This window comes from Aotus nancymaae, unplaced genomic scaffold (genome assembly GCF_030222135.1).
Source record: "Aotus nancymaae isolate 86718 unplaced genomic scaffold, 86718_ANA_hifiasm-v0.15.2.pri h1tg000038l, whole genome shotgun sequence".
Classification (NCBI taxonomy): domain Eukaryota; kingdom Metazoa; phylum Chordata; class Mammalia; order Primates; family Aotidae; genus Aotus; species Aotus nancymaae.
The window spans coordinates 146,066-163,321 of NW_026988452.1; the positions used below are offsets into that span (position 1 = coordinate 146,066).

A 17,256-nucleotide genomic window follows, 5' to 3' on the forward strand; every position below is an offset into this window, starting at 1 on the left:
AATTAGCTGGGCGCAGTCGCAGGCACCTGTAATCCCAGCTACTCAGGAGGCTGAGGTAGGATAATTGCTTGAACCCAGGAGGCAGAGGATGCAGTGAGCCGAGATGGTGCCACTGCACTCTAGCCTGGGCAACAGAGCAAGACTCGGTCTCAAAATAAATAAATAAATACTTTTTTCTAGTTAAAAAAAAAAAAACAATAGAGAACCTTTCTGAACCTATCCTGGTTCAGGGGCTGCCTGTTAAATAAAAAAAAAAAAAAAAGTAAATTAAAAAATAAACATGCTCACTGAAGAATTTGTACACATAAAGTACAAATAAGAAAATAAACATCACCCATCAGCCTACCACTCAGAGATACCACTAACATTCTGTCTTGCTAGGTTTTCTTTTACTTGTGTATGTATGTATACTTTAAAAGTTAACATTTTTGGTTTCAACTTTTTTTTTTTTTGAGACCTAGTCTCACAGTCGCTTAGGCTGGAGCGCAACGGCATGATCTCGACTCACTGCAACCTCTGCCTCCTCGGTTCAAACAATTCTCCTGCCTCAGCCTCCCAAGTAGCTGAGATTACAGTGCCTACTACCACACCAGGCTAATTTTTATATTTTAAGTAGGGACAGGGTTACACTATATTGACCAGGCTGCTCTCGAACTCCTAACCAAAGTGTTGGGATTACAGGTGTGAGCCCCCGTGCCTGGCCCCTGGTTTCAACTATTTTTTAAGCAACTCAAAGACTATCACATTTGGTAATTCTCAATTTCATAGTAGTAAGTGCCTCAATTTTATAGTAGAAGGTGAACTGAGTCAATCTTTCAGCAACTGTACAGCTCTACATACTATTTTGTAGCCCTACATTAATCCTGTATGGTAGGCTGGGCGTGGTAGCTCATGCCTATAATCCCAGCCTTTGGGAGGCCTAGGAGGGTGGATTGCTTGAGCCCAGGAGTCCCAGACCAACCAGGACAACATGGCGACACCCCATCTCTACAAAAACTACAAAAATTAGCCAGGTGCAGTAGTGTGTACCTGTAGTCTAGGTAATAGAGAGGCTGAGGCAGGAGGACCACTGAGTCCAGGAAGCACAGGTTGCAGTGAGCTGCTGCAACCACTGTACTCCAGCCAGGGGTGAGAGAGCAAGACCCTGTTTCAAACACATACACACACCTACTCTGTGAATATATTATCCCATGTTTCTGATATATTTTTATTGCATTACTTTTAAATATGCCACATTTGATCCAACCAACTTTATACTAATCATTTCAGTTAGTTCTAAATTATAAATAATATCACAATAGAAGCATATTATACCACAACAGAACCACAGATATATTCTTAAACACATTCACGATTATTTTCTGAAGATTTAAGTTTCTAGAAGATGAAATGCTAGGTTAAACAGTAACCTAGCATTTTTGCTTTTTTTTTTTGAGATGGAATCTCACCCTGTTGCCCAGACTTAAGTGCAATGGCGCAATCTTGGCTCATTGCAACCTCCGCCCTCCTGGGTTCAAATGATTCTCCTGCCTCAGCCTCCAGAGTAGCTAGGACTACAAGTGCCCACCACCACACCCAGTTATTTTTTGTATTTTTAGTAGAGACAGGGTTTCACCATGTTGGCCAGGCTGGTCTCTAACTCTTGAACTCATTATCTGCTCACCTCGCCCTCCCAAAGTGCTGGGATTACAGGAGCCAGCCACCTCACCTGACGTCAGTAAAGCAAACTCTTTTTTTTCTTTTTTTTTTTTGAGACAGAGTCTCGCACTGTTGCCCAGGCTGTAGTGCAGTGGTGCAATCTCGGCTCACTGCAATCTCCATCTCCTGGGTTCAAGCAATTCTCCTGCCTCAGCCTCCCAAGTAGCTGGGACTACAGGCGTGAGCCACCACACCTAGCTAATTTTTTTGTATTTTTAGTAGAGACGGGGTTTCACCATGTTGGCCAGGCTGGTCTTAATCTCCTGACCTCGTGATCCACCCGCCTCAGCCTCCCAAAGTGCTAGGATTACAGATGTGAGCCACCAAGCCCGGCCAAAGAAAACTCTTAGGGATTTTAATAATATTGCAAAAATCACTTCCAGAATGACTGCATTCATTTATATTCCTAGGGCAAAAAAGAATGTCACTTTTTCTGTATCACTGACAACTCTGATTATTATAGTTTTCTTTAGACAGAATCTTGCTCCATCACCCAGGCTGGAATCCAGTGGTACCATCATAGCTAACTGTAGCCTTAAACTCCTGGGATCCAATGATCCTCCTGCGTCAGCTTCCTGAGAAGCTGAGATTATGGGCACATGCCACCACACTCAGCTACATTTTTTTTTTTTTAAAGAGATGCAGTCTTGCTGCTGCCCAGGCTGGTCTTAAACTCCTGGACTCAAGCAATCTTCCAGTCTTGGCCTCCCAAAGGGCTGGGATTACAGGTGTGAGCCATCATGCCCGGCCTAAATTTTTAAATTTTTATATCAAATTATTGCTGCCGTATGTGTCATTTCCTTCTAAAATTGCAACCAGATGAAGATTAAACCGTATTGGTAAAAACTGTCCATTAAAATTAATTCCAATCTACAATGACTTGTTACTTTATTTGTGTTAAATACTGTGACAGCTACCATTCACTGTGGTAGGCACTGTGCTGAATACTATAATTTGTATGACAATCTGATGAGATTGATGCCAACAATCTTCCTTGAGAAAGAAAGAAAGTGAAAAATATTCCACAAGAGTAAGTGAGCTTAGGCCAGGCTCAGTGGCTCACGTCTGTAATCACAGCACTTTGGGAGGCCGAGGCGGGCGGATCATTTGAGGTCAGGAGTTTGAGACCAGCCTGCCCAACAAGGTGAAACCTCATCCCTACTAAAAATACAAAAATTAGCTGCCGGGCGTGGTGTTGTGCGCTTGTAATCTCAGCTACTTGGAGGCTGAGGCACGAGAACTGCTTGAACCCAGGAGGCGCAAGTTGCAGTGAGCCAAGATTGTGCCACTGCACTCCAGCCTGGGCAACAGAGAAAGACGCTGTCTGTAATCCCAGCACTTTGGGAGGCCGAGGAGGACAGATCATGAGGTCAGGAGTTAGAGACCAGCCTGGCCAACATGGTGAAACCCCGTCTCTACTAAAGATACAAAAAATTAGCTGGGGGTGGTGGTGGGTGCCGGTAATCCTAGCTACTTGGGAGACTGAGGCAAGAGAATTGCTTGAACCCAGGAGGAAGTCTGCAGTGAGCTGAGACTGCACCAATACACTCCAGCCTGGGTGACAAGGCGAGACTCCCTCTCCAAAAAAAAAAAAAAGTACGGAATAGAACTCTGTCCCTTGGTGCTTTCTATTTCTGTGTATAGTACAGTACATCGTTCTCATACTCATCAATCTTTCCACTGTCTTGACTGTTGTTCAGGCTTGAATACAGTGGCAAGGTCTCTGCTGGCTGCAACCTCCACCTCCTGGGTTCAAGTGATTCTCCTGCTTCAGCCTCCCGAGTACCTGGGATTACAGGTGCCTGCCACCACGCCCAGCTAATTTTTGTATTTTTAGTAGAGACGGAGTTTCACTACATTGGCCACTGTGGTCTTGAACTCCTGACCTCATGATCCACCTGTCTCAGCCTCCCAAAGTGCTGGGATTACAGGCGTGAGCCACCACACCCAGCCTCCTTCTCTACCTTCTAATTAGGCCTATAAGATTCGTTCTCCCACCTTTCTACCTTTGAACAAACTTCATTAGCTCTATCTGTTTTAGCAATGACTCTATTTCTCGCCCTTTCACTGTCACATTACATAAAGTAAGAAAGATCTATACACATTGCCCCAATTATCTCCCCTCCCCTCTCATGCTCTGTAATGGTCTCATATTCTAAAAAGCACTATGAAGGGGTACTAAAGACATCATCTAATGCAATAGTCTTTTCTTAGTTTTCATTCATTTAGCCTCTCTGCAGAGTTCCAGAGTACCCTCATTCTGAATGCACTTCAACTACCACCCTTTATGAAGATCCTTTTACATTTTCAGCTCCACCAGAGCAGTAGTTTAACACTAGTTAGGTATCAGAATCATCTATGGAGATTTAAAAAAATCCTCAAGGCCAGGGTCCGGTGGCTCACACCTGTAATCTCAGCACTTTGGGAGGCTGAGGCAGGTGGCTCACGAAATCAGGAGTTTGAGACCAGCCTGGCTAAGATGGTAAAACCTCGTTTCTACTGAAAATACAAAAAGTTAGCCGGGCGTGGTGGTACGTGCCTGTAGTCCCAGCTACTCAGGAGGCTGAGGCAGGAGGATCGCTTGAACCTGGGAGGCGGAGGTTGCAGTGAGTTGAGATCGCGCCACTGCACTCCAGCCTGGGGGACAGAGCGATACTGTCACAAAAAAAAAAAAAAAAAAAAAAAAACCTCGAAGCCCTACCTCTACAGGTCCTGATTCAGTAGAAAAAAGTACAGCCAGATCATCTATTTCATAAAATGCAGGTGCAATTAAGGTTGATAAACAACTAAAATAAGAGAAAGATACTTTCATCTTTCTTTGAATCCCAAGACTAATCTGTTAATGAATTTCTTTCCACATACATCATATGCCTCAATAATTTCAGGAGCCTTATCATTTAAATAAAGATTTGAGAGATTTTTCTGGGAAATGTCACATCCTAGAATATATATAATCATATTATTGGCTCCTTTCCAAAGCAACATACAAATATTCCCATCTTTCTATCTCTATTAAGAACAGCTTTCTCAAATTTTTTAGTCTCAATACCTCTTAACATTTTTTTTTTTTTTTTAAGAAATGGGTTCTCCCTGTGTTGCTCGTGCTGGTCTTAATGTCCTGGGCTTAAGCAATCCTCCTGCCCTGGCCTCCCAAAGTGCTGGGATTACGATTACAAGCATGAACCTCTTTACACGCTTAAAAATTATTGAGGACTCCGAAGTTTTTGTTGCTGTGGGTTATATTTACTGCAATTAAAATACAAACTTTTTTTTGAGATGGAGTCTCACTCTGTCACCCAGGCTGGAGTGCAATGGTGCAATCTCAGCTTACTGCAAACTCCGCTTCCCAGGTTCAAATAATTCTCCTGCCTCAGCTTCCCGAATAGCTGGGATTACAGGCATGCATCACCATGCCTGGCTAATACTAATATTTCTATTTTTAGTAAAGATGGGGTTTTGCCGTGTTGGCCAGGCTGGTCTCAAACTCCTGACTTCAGGTGATGTGCCCACCTTGGGCTCCTAAAGTGCTGGGATTACAGGCATGAGCCACTGTGCCTGGCCAAAATAAAAACTAGTAATAAGCTAGTTAAAAACCATTTCACTTAAAAAATAATAATAAACTCATTACACACAGGGTAAGCATCTCTTTTTAAATGAAAAAGAACCAATTTTGTAACTTTTATTTTCAGGTCAGAGGTACATGTGCAGGACGTGCAGGTCTGTCACATAGGTACACATTATCACAGGGGTTTGTTGTACAGATTATTCCATCACTGAGGTATTAACCCTGGTATCCATTAGTTATTTTTTATTTTCTAAAACAAACAACGATATTTAGTAAGAAGGGTGGTATTGTTTTGGATCTCTTTGGTGTTTGCCTTAATAGAAGACAACTAGATTCTCACAACTGCTTGGTATGGACTGAATGTCTGTATCTCTCCAAAATTCACAAGCTGAAATACTAACACTTAATATGATAGCATTAACAAGTGAGGTCTTTGGGAGGTAAAGTCATGAGGACGGAACCATCGTAAATGGGATTAGTGTCCTTATAAAAGTGACCCTGGAGAGCTCTCTAGCCTTCTTTCCACCACAGGAGGATACCAAAAGAAGTCCACAGTCTGCAACCTGAAAGAGAATCCTCACCAGAACCTGACCTTGCTGACACCCTGATCTCAAACTGCTCATCTCCAAAACTGTGCTAAATAAACTTGTGTTGTTTATAAGCTACCTAGTCTACAGTACTTTATTACAACCCACTGAGCTGAGTAAGACCCTGCTTTTGCATTCAATCTACTTTAATTATCAGACATCGTATAGACTCTGGCAAAGCCTACTGTACGTTCCTGAGAGAGTAAGAGTGAAAATACAATAATGTCTTAGTATTAATATAAAACTAACTAGCTTTGATCTTGTGTATCCCCAAGTCTTAGGGATCCCTGAGGGTCTCCTGATGACATTTTGAGAACAACTGCTATACCGTTCTACCAATGAAGAACATTTGGGTTGTTTCTCCAAGTATCTGAGTGCCTAAATTATTTTTCACGCCTAAAGTGAGAAAGATTTCATTCATTTACTTGTTCAGCCATCAGAAATCATATTGCGGATCTGCAAAGAGCTCTCCGTCCCACTTATTTCTCTTACCTCAAGCTAACATCCTCGTTGACATTACAATATGGAAATATGAACTTTTTCCTAGCCAATCAGAGTTTAAGACAATCCCGTCTCTATACATTCAGTAACAGTGGCAGCTGCTCATTTTAGCCCGTCACACGTAAGCAATAAACATACAAGGGCAAGCTCAATGTTATGAGATCTTAAGCTGCCCCTAGGTATCATTGATTTCAAGGCTCAGATCATAACACCCATAAAAGGAAAGTTTTCTTCTTATCCTTCGTGGACCAGATCATATTTCACCTTATCCATTAAATCACTCCTAATTTTCTTAATACAAAATCTCTAAAGTCCTATAGTACTATTTTAATTTCTATTATGACATTTCTCACATACTACCTTTTCCATCTTATCTCTAATACTAAAAATTACTTCCTTGAAGTACAAGACCCCATCTTTATGTAACCCCAGGACCAAGTTTAAAGCATCTATCAAGTATTTAACACTGAAACAGGCCAGGCATGGTAGCTCACACCTGTAATCCCAGCACTTTGGGAGGCCAAGGTGGGCGGATCACAAGGTCAGGAGTTCAAGTCCAGCCTGGCCAACTTGGTGAAACCTCATCTCTACTAAGATACAAAAAAATTAGCCAGACATGGTAGTGTAAGCCTGTAATCCCAGCTACCTGGGAGGCTGAGGCAGGAGAATTGCTTGAACCCGGAGGTTGCAGTGAGCTGAGATTGTGCCATTGCACTACAGCCTGGGTGACAGGGCAAGACTCTGTCTCAAAAAAAAAAAAAAAAAAAAAAAAAAAAAACTGAGTATATTAATGTTAACTATTTGATAAACATTAATTAATGAATATATTTCTGGCTTCTAAGAACGCTCAACAGTTATTTTTAAAACAAATCATACAAAATATATAATATGTTCAGTAACATTTAAAAAAAATTTTAATATAAATCATTGAAACTAAACTTCATTTGCTACAGTTAAATACCTGTCATGAAATGCACTCCCTTAGGTTCAACTGTTCAAAAAATTAATACAGATGAATAAATTTTTTTTTAGAGCCCAGTATCAGTTATATGTGCTTTTCTTGAGACAGTCTCATGCTGGAATGCTGTGATGCCATCATGGCTCACTGTAGCTTTGACGTCCCAGGCTCAAGCTATCTTCCCACTTCAACCTCCCAAGTAGCTGGGACCAGAAAGATGTACGACCACACTTGGCTAATTTTTTTATTTTTTGTAGAGACAGGGTCTCCCTATATTGCCTAGGCTGGTCTCAGACCCCTGGATTCAACTGATCCTCCCAAAGTTCTGAGATTACAGGTATTAAGCCAGCATGCTCAGCTTTAGCTAGACATATTTCGAGGATATATTGGGATATTAGCTGTAAACACACAACTAATTATGTTCAACCTACTGGAGATTATGTTTTTCAACACACAGAATAAAAATCAATTTGGAAGTTAGTTTGTCAAACGTATTTTTACATATCTGAAAAAGATTCAGTTCTATTTGAACAAAAATTTATTCTAAAATGCTGATATTGCTGATAAAAAAGTTAACAAGCCATATATATTAGTGTTCAATTACTGCCTTCAATCTAGATGGTTATAAATAAGCTTCCAGATTACAAAAAAATAACTAAATGTATACAGTTTCACATTATATCTAAAGCATCAATTCTGAGTATCACCTTTGGAGGATTTAACAAATCCTAAAGGTCTTGGATAATAAGATCAAGAGTCTGGAGGTCACTTACTATGCAGAACATAATAGTAGTCTCCACATACTTAAAGGGTTCTCATATACAAAAGAGAATTTGCTTTCTATATCTTTACAAAAGTGACAGGCATACTTTAATTAAAATTAAGAGGCCAGGCACAGTGGCTCATGCTTGTGAGGTAGTGTGCCCTTTTGCTGGAGTTAGCCACTCATTAGGCAGACTATTAAAAGAACATCGGGAGAGAGATCCAAGATGGCTGATCACTAGCAGCTCGGGATTGTAGCTCTCAGTGAAAGTGCAGAGAACGAGAGGACGCCACACTTTCAGACGAATTTTTGTTGCTCACAGACCAGGAGAGTCCCAGCAGAGGAGCCCCACGGGGCGCCAGCGCGACTCTTGTGGTTGGCGCAGCGGTTTTGCAGGCGCCCCGGCACGGCAGTTCTTGGTGCAGAGTGAGCGGGACTGGGTCCCCTTTTGGCCGATGTTGTTTGGAGCTCCGGGAAGACAGAGTCGCCTATTCAGCTGATCGAAGGACGGACTCAAGAAGGGAGCTAGACCGGAGATTCCCGGGCAGAAAAGCACCATCAATCTTAACACCGCTGTTTTGGCCGGTGCAGTGGGTTGCTCAGATTTTGGTGCTGGGAATCAACAAGTTGGACGTCCACTCAGAGACCTAATTTGAAAGTCGGTAATCACAAAGATGACAGGTGGATAAAGTTACAATGATGGGAAGAAACCAGTGTAAAAAGGCTGAGAATACCCAAAATCAGAATGCCTCCCCCTTTACAGGGGATCACAGTTCCTCATCAACAGGTGAACAAGGCCTGATGGAGAACGAGTGTGTTCCATTAACAGAAGTAGGCTTCAGAAGGTGGATGATAAGAAACTTCTGTGAATTAAAAGAACTTGTTCTAACCCAATGCAAAGAAACTAAGAACTTTGAAAAAAGGTTTGATGAAATACTAACAAGAATAGACAATTTAGAGAGGAATATAAGTGAATTAATGGAGCTGAAAAACACAACACGAGAACTTCGCAAAGTATGCACAAGTTTTAACAGTTGAATTGATCAAGCTGAAGAAAGGATATCAGAGGTCGAAGACCAACTTAATGAAATAAAATGAGAAGACAAGATTAGAGAAAAAAGGATAAAAAGGAATGAGCAAAGTCTCCAAGAAATATGGGACTATGTGAAAAGACCTCATCTACACTTGATAGGTATACCTGAATGTGATGAAGAGAATGAATCCAAGTTGGAAAATACTCTTCAGGATATTATTCAGGAAAACTTTCCCAACCTAGTAAGGCAGGACAATATTCAACTCCAGGTAATATAGAGAACACCACAAAGATATTCCTCAAGAAGACCAACCCCAAGGCACATAATCGTCAGATTCATTAGGGTTGAAATGAAGGAGAAAATACTAAGAGCAGCTAGAGAGAAAGGTCAGATTACCCACAAAGGGAAGCCTATCAGACTCACAGCAGATCTCTCAGCAGAAACCCTACAAGCCAGAAAAGAGTGGGGGACAATATTCAACATCCTTAAAGAAAAGAACTTTCAACCCAGAATTTCATATCCAGCCAAACTAAGCTTCACAAGCGAAGGAAAAATAAAATCTTTGCGAACAAGCAAGTACTTAGAGATTTCACCATCACCAGGCCTGCTTTACAAGAGCTTCTGAAAGAAGCACTACACATATAAAGGAACAACCAGTATCAGCCTTTCCAAAAATATATCAAAAAGTAAACAACATTAACATAATGAAGAACTTACATCAACTAATGGGCAAAACAGCCAGCTAGCATCAAATTGCAGTATTAAACTCATATATATTAACTGGATAAAAAGCCAAAACCCATCGGTATGCTGTATCCAGACCCAACTCACATGCAACGATACACAAAGACTCAAAACAAAGGGACAGAGGAAGATTTACCAACCAAACAGAGAGCAAAAATAAATAAATAAATAAAAAGCAGGAGTTGCAATTCTCACCTCTGATGAAATAGACTTTAAAGCAACAAAGATCAAAAGAGGCAAAGAAGAACATTACATAATGGTAAAAGGATCAATGCAACAAGAAGAGCTAACGATCCTAAATATACACGCACCCAATACAGGAGCACCCAGATACATAAGACAAGTTCTTAATGACTTATAAAGAGACTTAGCCTCCCACACAATAACAGTGGGAGACTGTAACATCACATTGTCAATATTAGACTGATCAACGAGATAGAAAATTAACAAGGACATCCAGGACTTGAACTTAGACCCGGAACAAGTAAACTTAATAAACATTTATAGAACTCTCCACTTCAAATACACAAAACACATTCTTATCAGTACCACGTCACACCTATTCCACAAGTGACTACGTAATTGGAAGTAAATCACTCCTCAGTAACTGCATAGCATTTCATAGGTTTAAATGAAATATTGGTTGGCTGCTTGTTTGTTATTTTCTTCCCTTATTCCTTCCTGTCTCCATTGTTAAGCACAATTATTGGCATAAAAGAGGTTTTCAATTCCCATTTTTAGACTGCATTCTAGCCTGGGCAATAAAGCAATACTCCCGTTCTCTCTCCCTCTTTCTCTTCCTTATTCTTCCTCTTCTTCATTCTTTTTTTTTTCTTTCTCTCTTTCTTTCCTTTTTCTTTTCTTCTTTAAAAAAAAAATACAACAATTAGTTGAGCATGGTGGCACATGCCTGTAATCCCAGCTACTCGGGAGGCTGAGGCAGGAGAATTGCTTGAACCGGGACCTGGAAGGCAGAGGTTGTAGTGAGCCCAGATTGTGCCACAACATTCTAGCCTGGGCTGCAGAGTGAGACTCCATCTCATAAATAAATAAATAAATAAAATAAAATAAAAGTCCAGTGCAGAAACAGATGCAGACTGATGCTAAATCAACCAGTTAATTCAGTGTTGGCAATTTAGTTTCAGCAAAACCAGACACTTACCTAAGAGCCATAGTATTAAGGAATTTCTATTAAATTTCATATCTAGTTTATATTTAATTTGGACATATTCAGAAAAAATAAATAAATAAAAAAATAAAAGAACATCTCACTTGGATAGAGGTAGGAGCTCATGATAGATAAGATCCTTTGCAATTCTAAACTGTGAATATAATATAGACTATGTATAAACTGAAGTTACTGTAAAATGACTTAAAATATTTAAGAAACAGTGATATTACCTACTGAAGGCTACTTAAATTTCTACCAGTTTTAGATCTAAACAAAAACCTAGGCACAGAGGAAATATAAAACACCAAGAGTATTGATGCATTTCCTCCATGTGTTAAGCATATGCTAAAAACAGTACACTATGAACACACAAATAACAGCTTTTCATTAAAGCTTACTTTCAAAACATACCAGAATTCTGTTGGATTCCCCATCGTACTCTCATCCTGAATTGCCGGGCACCACTTTGCTGGAGGAGTCTTCTATTTAGTCTTGGAAAATTCTGCTTCTTTCCTTCCTTTCGATTCAATTTGATGATATCATCTATGATAGAGGAAATGCCAATTATTTTCATTTTAACTTAGTCTCACTTTCTTTTTTTTTTTTTTTTTTTTTATATAAAGACAGGGTTTCACCATGTTGGTCAGGCTGATCTTGAACTCCCGACCTCAGGTTATCCGCCACCTTGGCCTCCAAAGTGTTTGGATTACAGGCGTGAGCCACCACGCCCGGCCTAGTCTTACTTTCTAGCTGATAGATTTTCTATGTTCCTAACTTCTTTTCTACTTTGAAAGCAATTCCATAAGAGGATAATAACAAGAATCAGCCATTTCACAACAGCCCAAAGCAGATCTACCAATTAATGAAGAGTGCTATTAGCCATAGTACTTCTTTACCTGATGAATCTAAATAAGCAAAAGCCTGTTTACAAAAAGTATTCCTATTTACTTTCCAAAATCACAGAAGCCTCTATCATTTAAAGATGAACACCTTCTGGCCGGGCATGGTGGCTCTCGCCTATAATCCCAGCACTTTGGGAGGCTGAGGTGGGTGGATCATTTGAAGTCCGGAGTTCGAGATCAGCCTGACCAACATGGTGAAACATTCTCTCTCTACTAAAAATACAAAAAAGAAAAAAAAATTAGTCGGGTATGCTGGTGCATGCCTGTAGTCCCAGCTACTTGTGAGGCTGAGGCAGGAGAACTGTTTGAACTTGGGAGGTGGAGGTTACAGTGAGCCGAGATTGTACCACTACACTCCAGCCTCGGCAACAGGCGACAGAGGGAGACTCTGTCTCTGTCTCCAGAAAAAAAAAAAAAAAAAAAAAAAACCTTCCAATACAACTATAGGTAGTCAAAAATTAAACCATTCAACTAAGACTGAATTTTGAAATTCAGCAAAAAATCAGTTATTGAGCATATACTACATGCAACGAATGTACGTGTCAGGTTGTGCTGTAATTGAAATAAAAGTAAAATACGGTCCCTTTTCTAAATACGTTTAAAAGTACTGACAGAAACAGATACAAAATTAAACAAGTGCCATAATAAAGATATAGTACAAAAAATACTAATGGCTCACCTCCAGCAAAGTACTTCAAGGTTACCTTATTTTTCTTTTTATACTGATCTTTCTATGCTTCATTACTTCCAAACATACTTCCAAACTGCCCCAAGGTAATTCACAAACATCATATTGTTCTAATACCACATGGTATTAGAACAAGTGAAGATCAGAAAACTAAATGTATTCCAGATTCCCATTTATATCTGTTAAAGGAGGTTACCAGAAGCCAAAAATACTCATATAAGAAATATCCAGCTAGGCATGGGGGCTCATGTCTGTAATCCCAGCACTTTGAGAGGTGAGATGGGAGACTGCTTCAGTCAAGAGTTCGAGACCAACCTGGGCAACATAGCAAAACCTTATCTCTACAAATAATTTTTAAAAATTAGCCAGGCATGGTGGTTCATGCGTGGTCCCACATTCTCAGGAGGCTGAGGTGAGAGAATTCCTTGAGCCCAAGCAGTCAAGGCTGCAGTGAGCCACAATGATGCCACTGCAGTCCAGCCTAAGCAACAGAGCAAGACTGTCTCTCAAAAAAAAAAAAAAAAAGAAGAGCTATCCAAACATTTTTTCCACAGTCCTAATTCCGGTATTTGATAACTGAGAAGGCAAATAAAACAAAGAAATTGCATACAGTCAACAACTTCTTAATAAAACTCTATGAAACCAATTAAACTCGAATTTTTTTGTCAGTATAGTCTTTCTAGAAGTCAGAGAAGGAAATATAACTGTAAGATCCTTTGTAATATATTACTATTCTACCTAACCCATCTATAATCTTTAAGACTCTTAATTACAATCAAACAAATATTTACACAAAATACTACAAATCTCCCCAAAATATTTAGCTGTCTTCATGAAATTAATGTCCAACCACAGAAGAGTTCATCAAAATTAAAGGCACTCAAAAATTTTTGTAAAAAATTAAAAGGTTTCATGAACAACAAATATATAAACACGTATCTCAACAAGCATAAAGGGAATACTTAGGAAGACACTATTTATGAGAGACCACTTTCATTTAACAAAATGCTACTTACTCTTTATCAAAAGTCTAAAATCTCAAGCCTTGAGAGTAAACCAAAAAAATGAATTTGGTCTGGAGAGCATTAAAAAAAAGAGGCGGGCCGGGCGCGGTGGCTCACGCCTGTAATCCCAGCACTTTGGGAGGCCGAGGCGGGTGGATCACGAGGTCAAGACATCGAGACCATCCTGGTCAACATGGTGAAACCCCGTCTCTACTAATACAAAAAATTAGCTGGGCATGGTGGCGTGTGCCTGTAATCCCAGCTACTCAGGAGGCTGAGGCAGGAGAATTGCCTGAACCCAGGAGGCGGAGGTTGCGGTGAGCCGAGATCGCGCCATTGCACTCCAGCCTGGGTAACGAGCGAAACTCCGTCTCAAAAAAAAAAAAAAAAAAAAAAAAAAAAGAGGCAGGCCGGGCAAGGTGGCTCATGCCTATAATCCCAGCACTTTGGGAGGCCGAAGTGGGCAGATCACAAGGACCGGAGATCGAGATCATCCTGGCCAATATGGTGAAAACCTATCTCTACTAAAATAAAATAAAATAAATTAGCCAGGTGTGGTGGTGTGCGCCTATAGTCCCAGCTACTCGGGAGGCTGAGGCAGGGGAATTACTGGAACCCGGGCGGCGGAGGATGCCATGAGCCAAGATTGTGCCACTGCACTACAGCCTGGGCAACAGAGCAAAACTCCATCTCAAAAAAAAAGAAAAGAGGCACAAAGTACAATTCTAACAAAGTTAATTTTAAAATACCACATATAAAGTCTAAATATAACTAAAAATTAGAAGTAGCAAAGCATATTAAATATAAAATTACATTTCACATTCCAACATTTTACTATCTGTATCTTCAAATAAGTCAAATAAGCTACCATGGCCGAGAACATTCTTTCAATCTAAAAGAAAAAAATGGCTTTCTCCTGCCCAATAAGTAGATACATAGGTATCAGAATTTAAAAAAAAAAAAATCCTTACAATGAGCTATTTGAAGGTTCTTCCATAGCACTAGGGGACTAGACGTGGTAATAGCAACAGCAGCAGTAGTACAGCACAGTAAGTACTACAGTGCAGGCACTAGCAGTTTAGTGACAACAGTTCTGACATGTACTCATTTAATTCACAACAATCCTATGAAGTAAGTATCATCGTAACACCCATTTTCAAATTAAGATATTGAGCCATGAGGCAATTGGTAACCTTGGTAATCTATATGAAATTTATATACACCTGGCAAAGCCATGATTTAAAGCAAAAAAAAAAAAAAAAAAAAAAAAAAAAACAGAGTCTAAAACCTTTGCAAACTTGGTAAGATTAAACATTCACAAAGCATAATAACTGTCTAGGATAGATTATCATTTCTTTCCATTTCTGTAAAATTCTCACCAAAAGAAAGACATTAGACGATTGCTGTATGTTCCTGGAGTAGAGAGATCAAGCTCTGTTTTAGCTCTCCAACAGCACTTCATTTCTACCTCAAAGAGAACTCCTCGGTTTTCTTCACTTGAACGTACTAATCATCAAACAAAATACATACAAAAACGCAAATAGAAAAATCTATAAACAAGAAATCTAGGTGCAAAATAGCTTGAGCCTCTAGAACCAGACTGAAATCCTGGCACCACCGCTTAACTCCTTGTATGACTTGGAGGAAGTTACTTAATTTCTCTACGCCTCAGATTTCTGTAAAATGGAAATAACAAATAACAAAGGCATATATATAGACATATACACACATATATAGTGTACATATAAAAATAAAATACAGTGCAGTGTACCAGATCCTGTTCTAAGTCAGTTCACATATGCCTTTTGACTCATTTAATGTTTTCAGCAACGCTATGGGTAACTACTAACTACTATCGCCTTTCTACAGATGAGGAACTGGGAAATAATGTGCCCATGGTTACACGGCTAAAAATGGCAGAGGCAGGATCTGAACTGAGACAGTGTGGTTTCTGTTTTTTTTTTTTTTTTTTGAGACAGGGTCTCGCTCTGTCGCCCAGGCTGGAGTGCAGTGGTGCGATCTCAGCTCACTGAAACTTCTGCCCGCGGGTTCAAGTCTAATGCCTTAGCTGGGATTACAGGCACGCGCCACCACGCCCGGCTAATTGCAGTATTTTTAGTAGGGACTGGGTTTCACTTTGTTGCCAGGGCTGTTTTCGAACTCCTGGGCTCAAGCCATCTGCGAGCCTCCGCCTCTCACACCACGCCCAGCCCCGGGTTCTCATTTCTTCCAGCAGCAAGGCAAGACTTGAGGCCAAACTTACTATTTCTGATCATCTGCTTAGTTCACATATCGGAATCTGACTGTGGCAATCCTAGAAACCAACAGTTCTCATCTTCTTATCTGGAACCGCAAGAGACACACAAGACAAATGGGAAGAAATGACCACCGAAAGGAGGTTTCCAGGACGGTTATCACCCGAAAGACCGTCCTGGGAAAGGGCACGGCTCTGAACCCACTAGTCAGGTACTTTTCGGATATCCAAACACCGCAGGCAGCGCTGACTCACACCCAACAGCATCACCGGAATCTCGACAAAACGGACTGACTTTCAGCGCAGGGAAGTCAACCACAGCCGCCGGTGCCTCGCTGGTGTCAGAATTTTAACGGAATCACCAACCTCCCGAGTTTCACATCATCCGCAAGAAAGCATGCCGCCCTCCCGAGCGCGCTGAAGACCCACCCGTCCTTCAACATCCCTGCTCTTCCCCTCTGCTAACTCTGACGCCTGGAGCGGGAGGACGCGCTTCTCCCGGCAGCGCTCAGCACAACCTCCCAGAGGGCGGACAGACGCTCCGGTGTCGCGGCCCGAGGCGGCCCGATAGTGGCACCGGGCAGCCAGGGCCGGCGCCGGCCTGGAACGCGCAGCGGCCAGAGGAAGCGCTGCAAGCGCCGCTTTAACCGACCGCAGCCCTGGCCGGGCTCTCAAAGATCTTTCTTCAGAGACCACGGGCCGGTCGGACAGTTCCCACGGCTCCCCGATAACGCCCACCGCGAACGCGCTCCGGGGAAACCCGACGAGTCCTCACAAAAAGCAGCCACCGGCGAGCCGCAGCGCCCTCAAGGGAGAAGGGACGCCCCCGCCTGGCGACCCTTCGAACCTTCGGGCCCTCGGCGCCCCCGTCCCCGCCCCCACAGCCCCTCCTCCGACAGCCGCGGCCGAAGGGACGCCCGAGTCCCCCGCGGTCCAGCCCGGCTCCCGGCTCTGCGCTCGGGTCCGCCCACCCGCGAGAAAACTCCGCCGGCAACTGCGGCCGACCGCCCCTGCCCCCACAACCCGCGCCCTCCCCGCACTCCTACTCGGTCCGACTCGGCCCCTCACCCAAAGACATGTCGATTTTGTCGAGGTTTTCATTGCTGCGGGCCTTCGGCGGCGGCGAAGAGGTCGCCGTGGCTCCCACCAACCGGGTACCAAACCGGTTCATGGCCGGAGACGTCGCGCCGGGAGCGGCAGCGGCAGCGGGAGCGGGAAGGCCGGAGTCGCAGGCCCGCCACCTCCCACTCGCGCACGCAGCCGGCCGCACCGCGGGAGCGCGCACGCAGCCGGCCGCACCGCGGGAGCGCGCACGCAGCCGGCCGCACCGCGGGAGCGCGCACGCAGCCGGCCGCACCGCGGGAGCGCGCACGCAGCCGGCCGCACC

At 42.3% G+C, this 17,256-nt stretch overlaps 1 protein-coding gene across 3 annotated transcripts in view; it reads right to left on the reverse strand.

Moving 5' to 3' along the window:
* FYTTD1 (forty-two-three domain containing 1) overlaps positions 1 to 17,071 on the reverse strand; it is a 33,082-nt gene extending 16,011 nt beyond the window's left edge. For 2 of the 3 annotated variants that reach the window (XM_012443194.3, XM_012443192.3), the window contains exons 1-2: positions 16,938 to 17,071; positions 11,433 to 11,564 (exon numbers count right to left, since the gene is read on the reverse strand). In XM_012443194.3, the coding sequence (XP_012298617.1) occupies positions 11,433 to 11,564; positions 16,938 to 17,040 (235 nt within the window). In that variant the 5' untranslated portion in view covers positions 17,041 to 17,071. Of the gene's footprint in view, positions 1 to 11,432; positions 11,565 to 15,878; positions 15,960 to 16,937 lie in introns of those variants that run through there. The other variant, XM_012443193.3, reaches the window with a different exon arrangement.
* Positions 17,072 to 17,256: the final 185 nt, after the last annotated feature.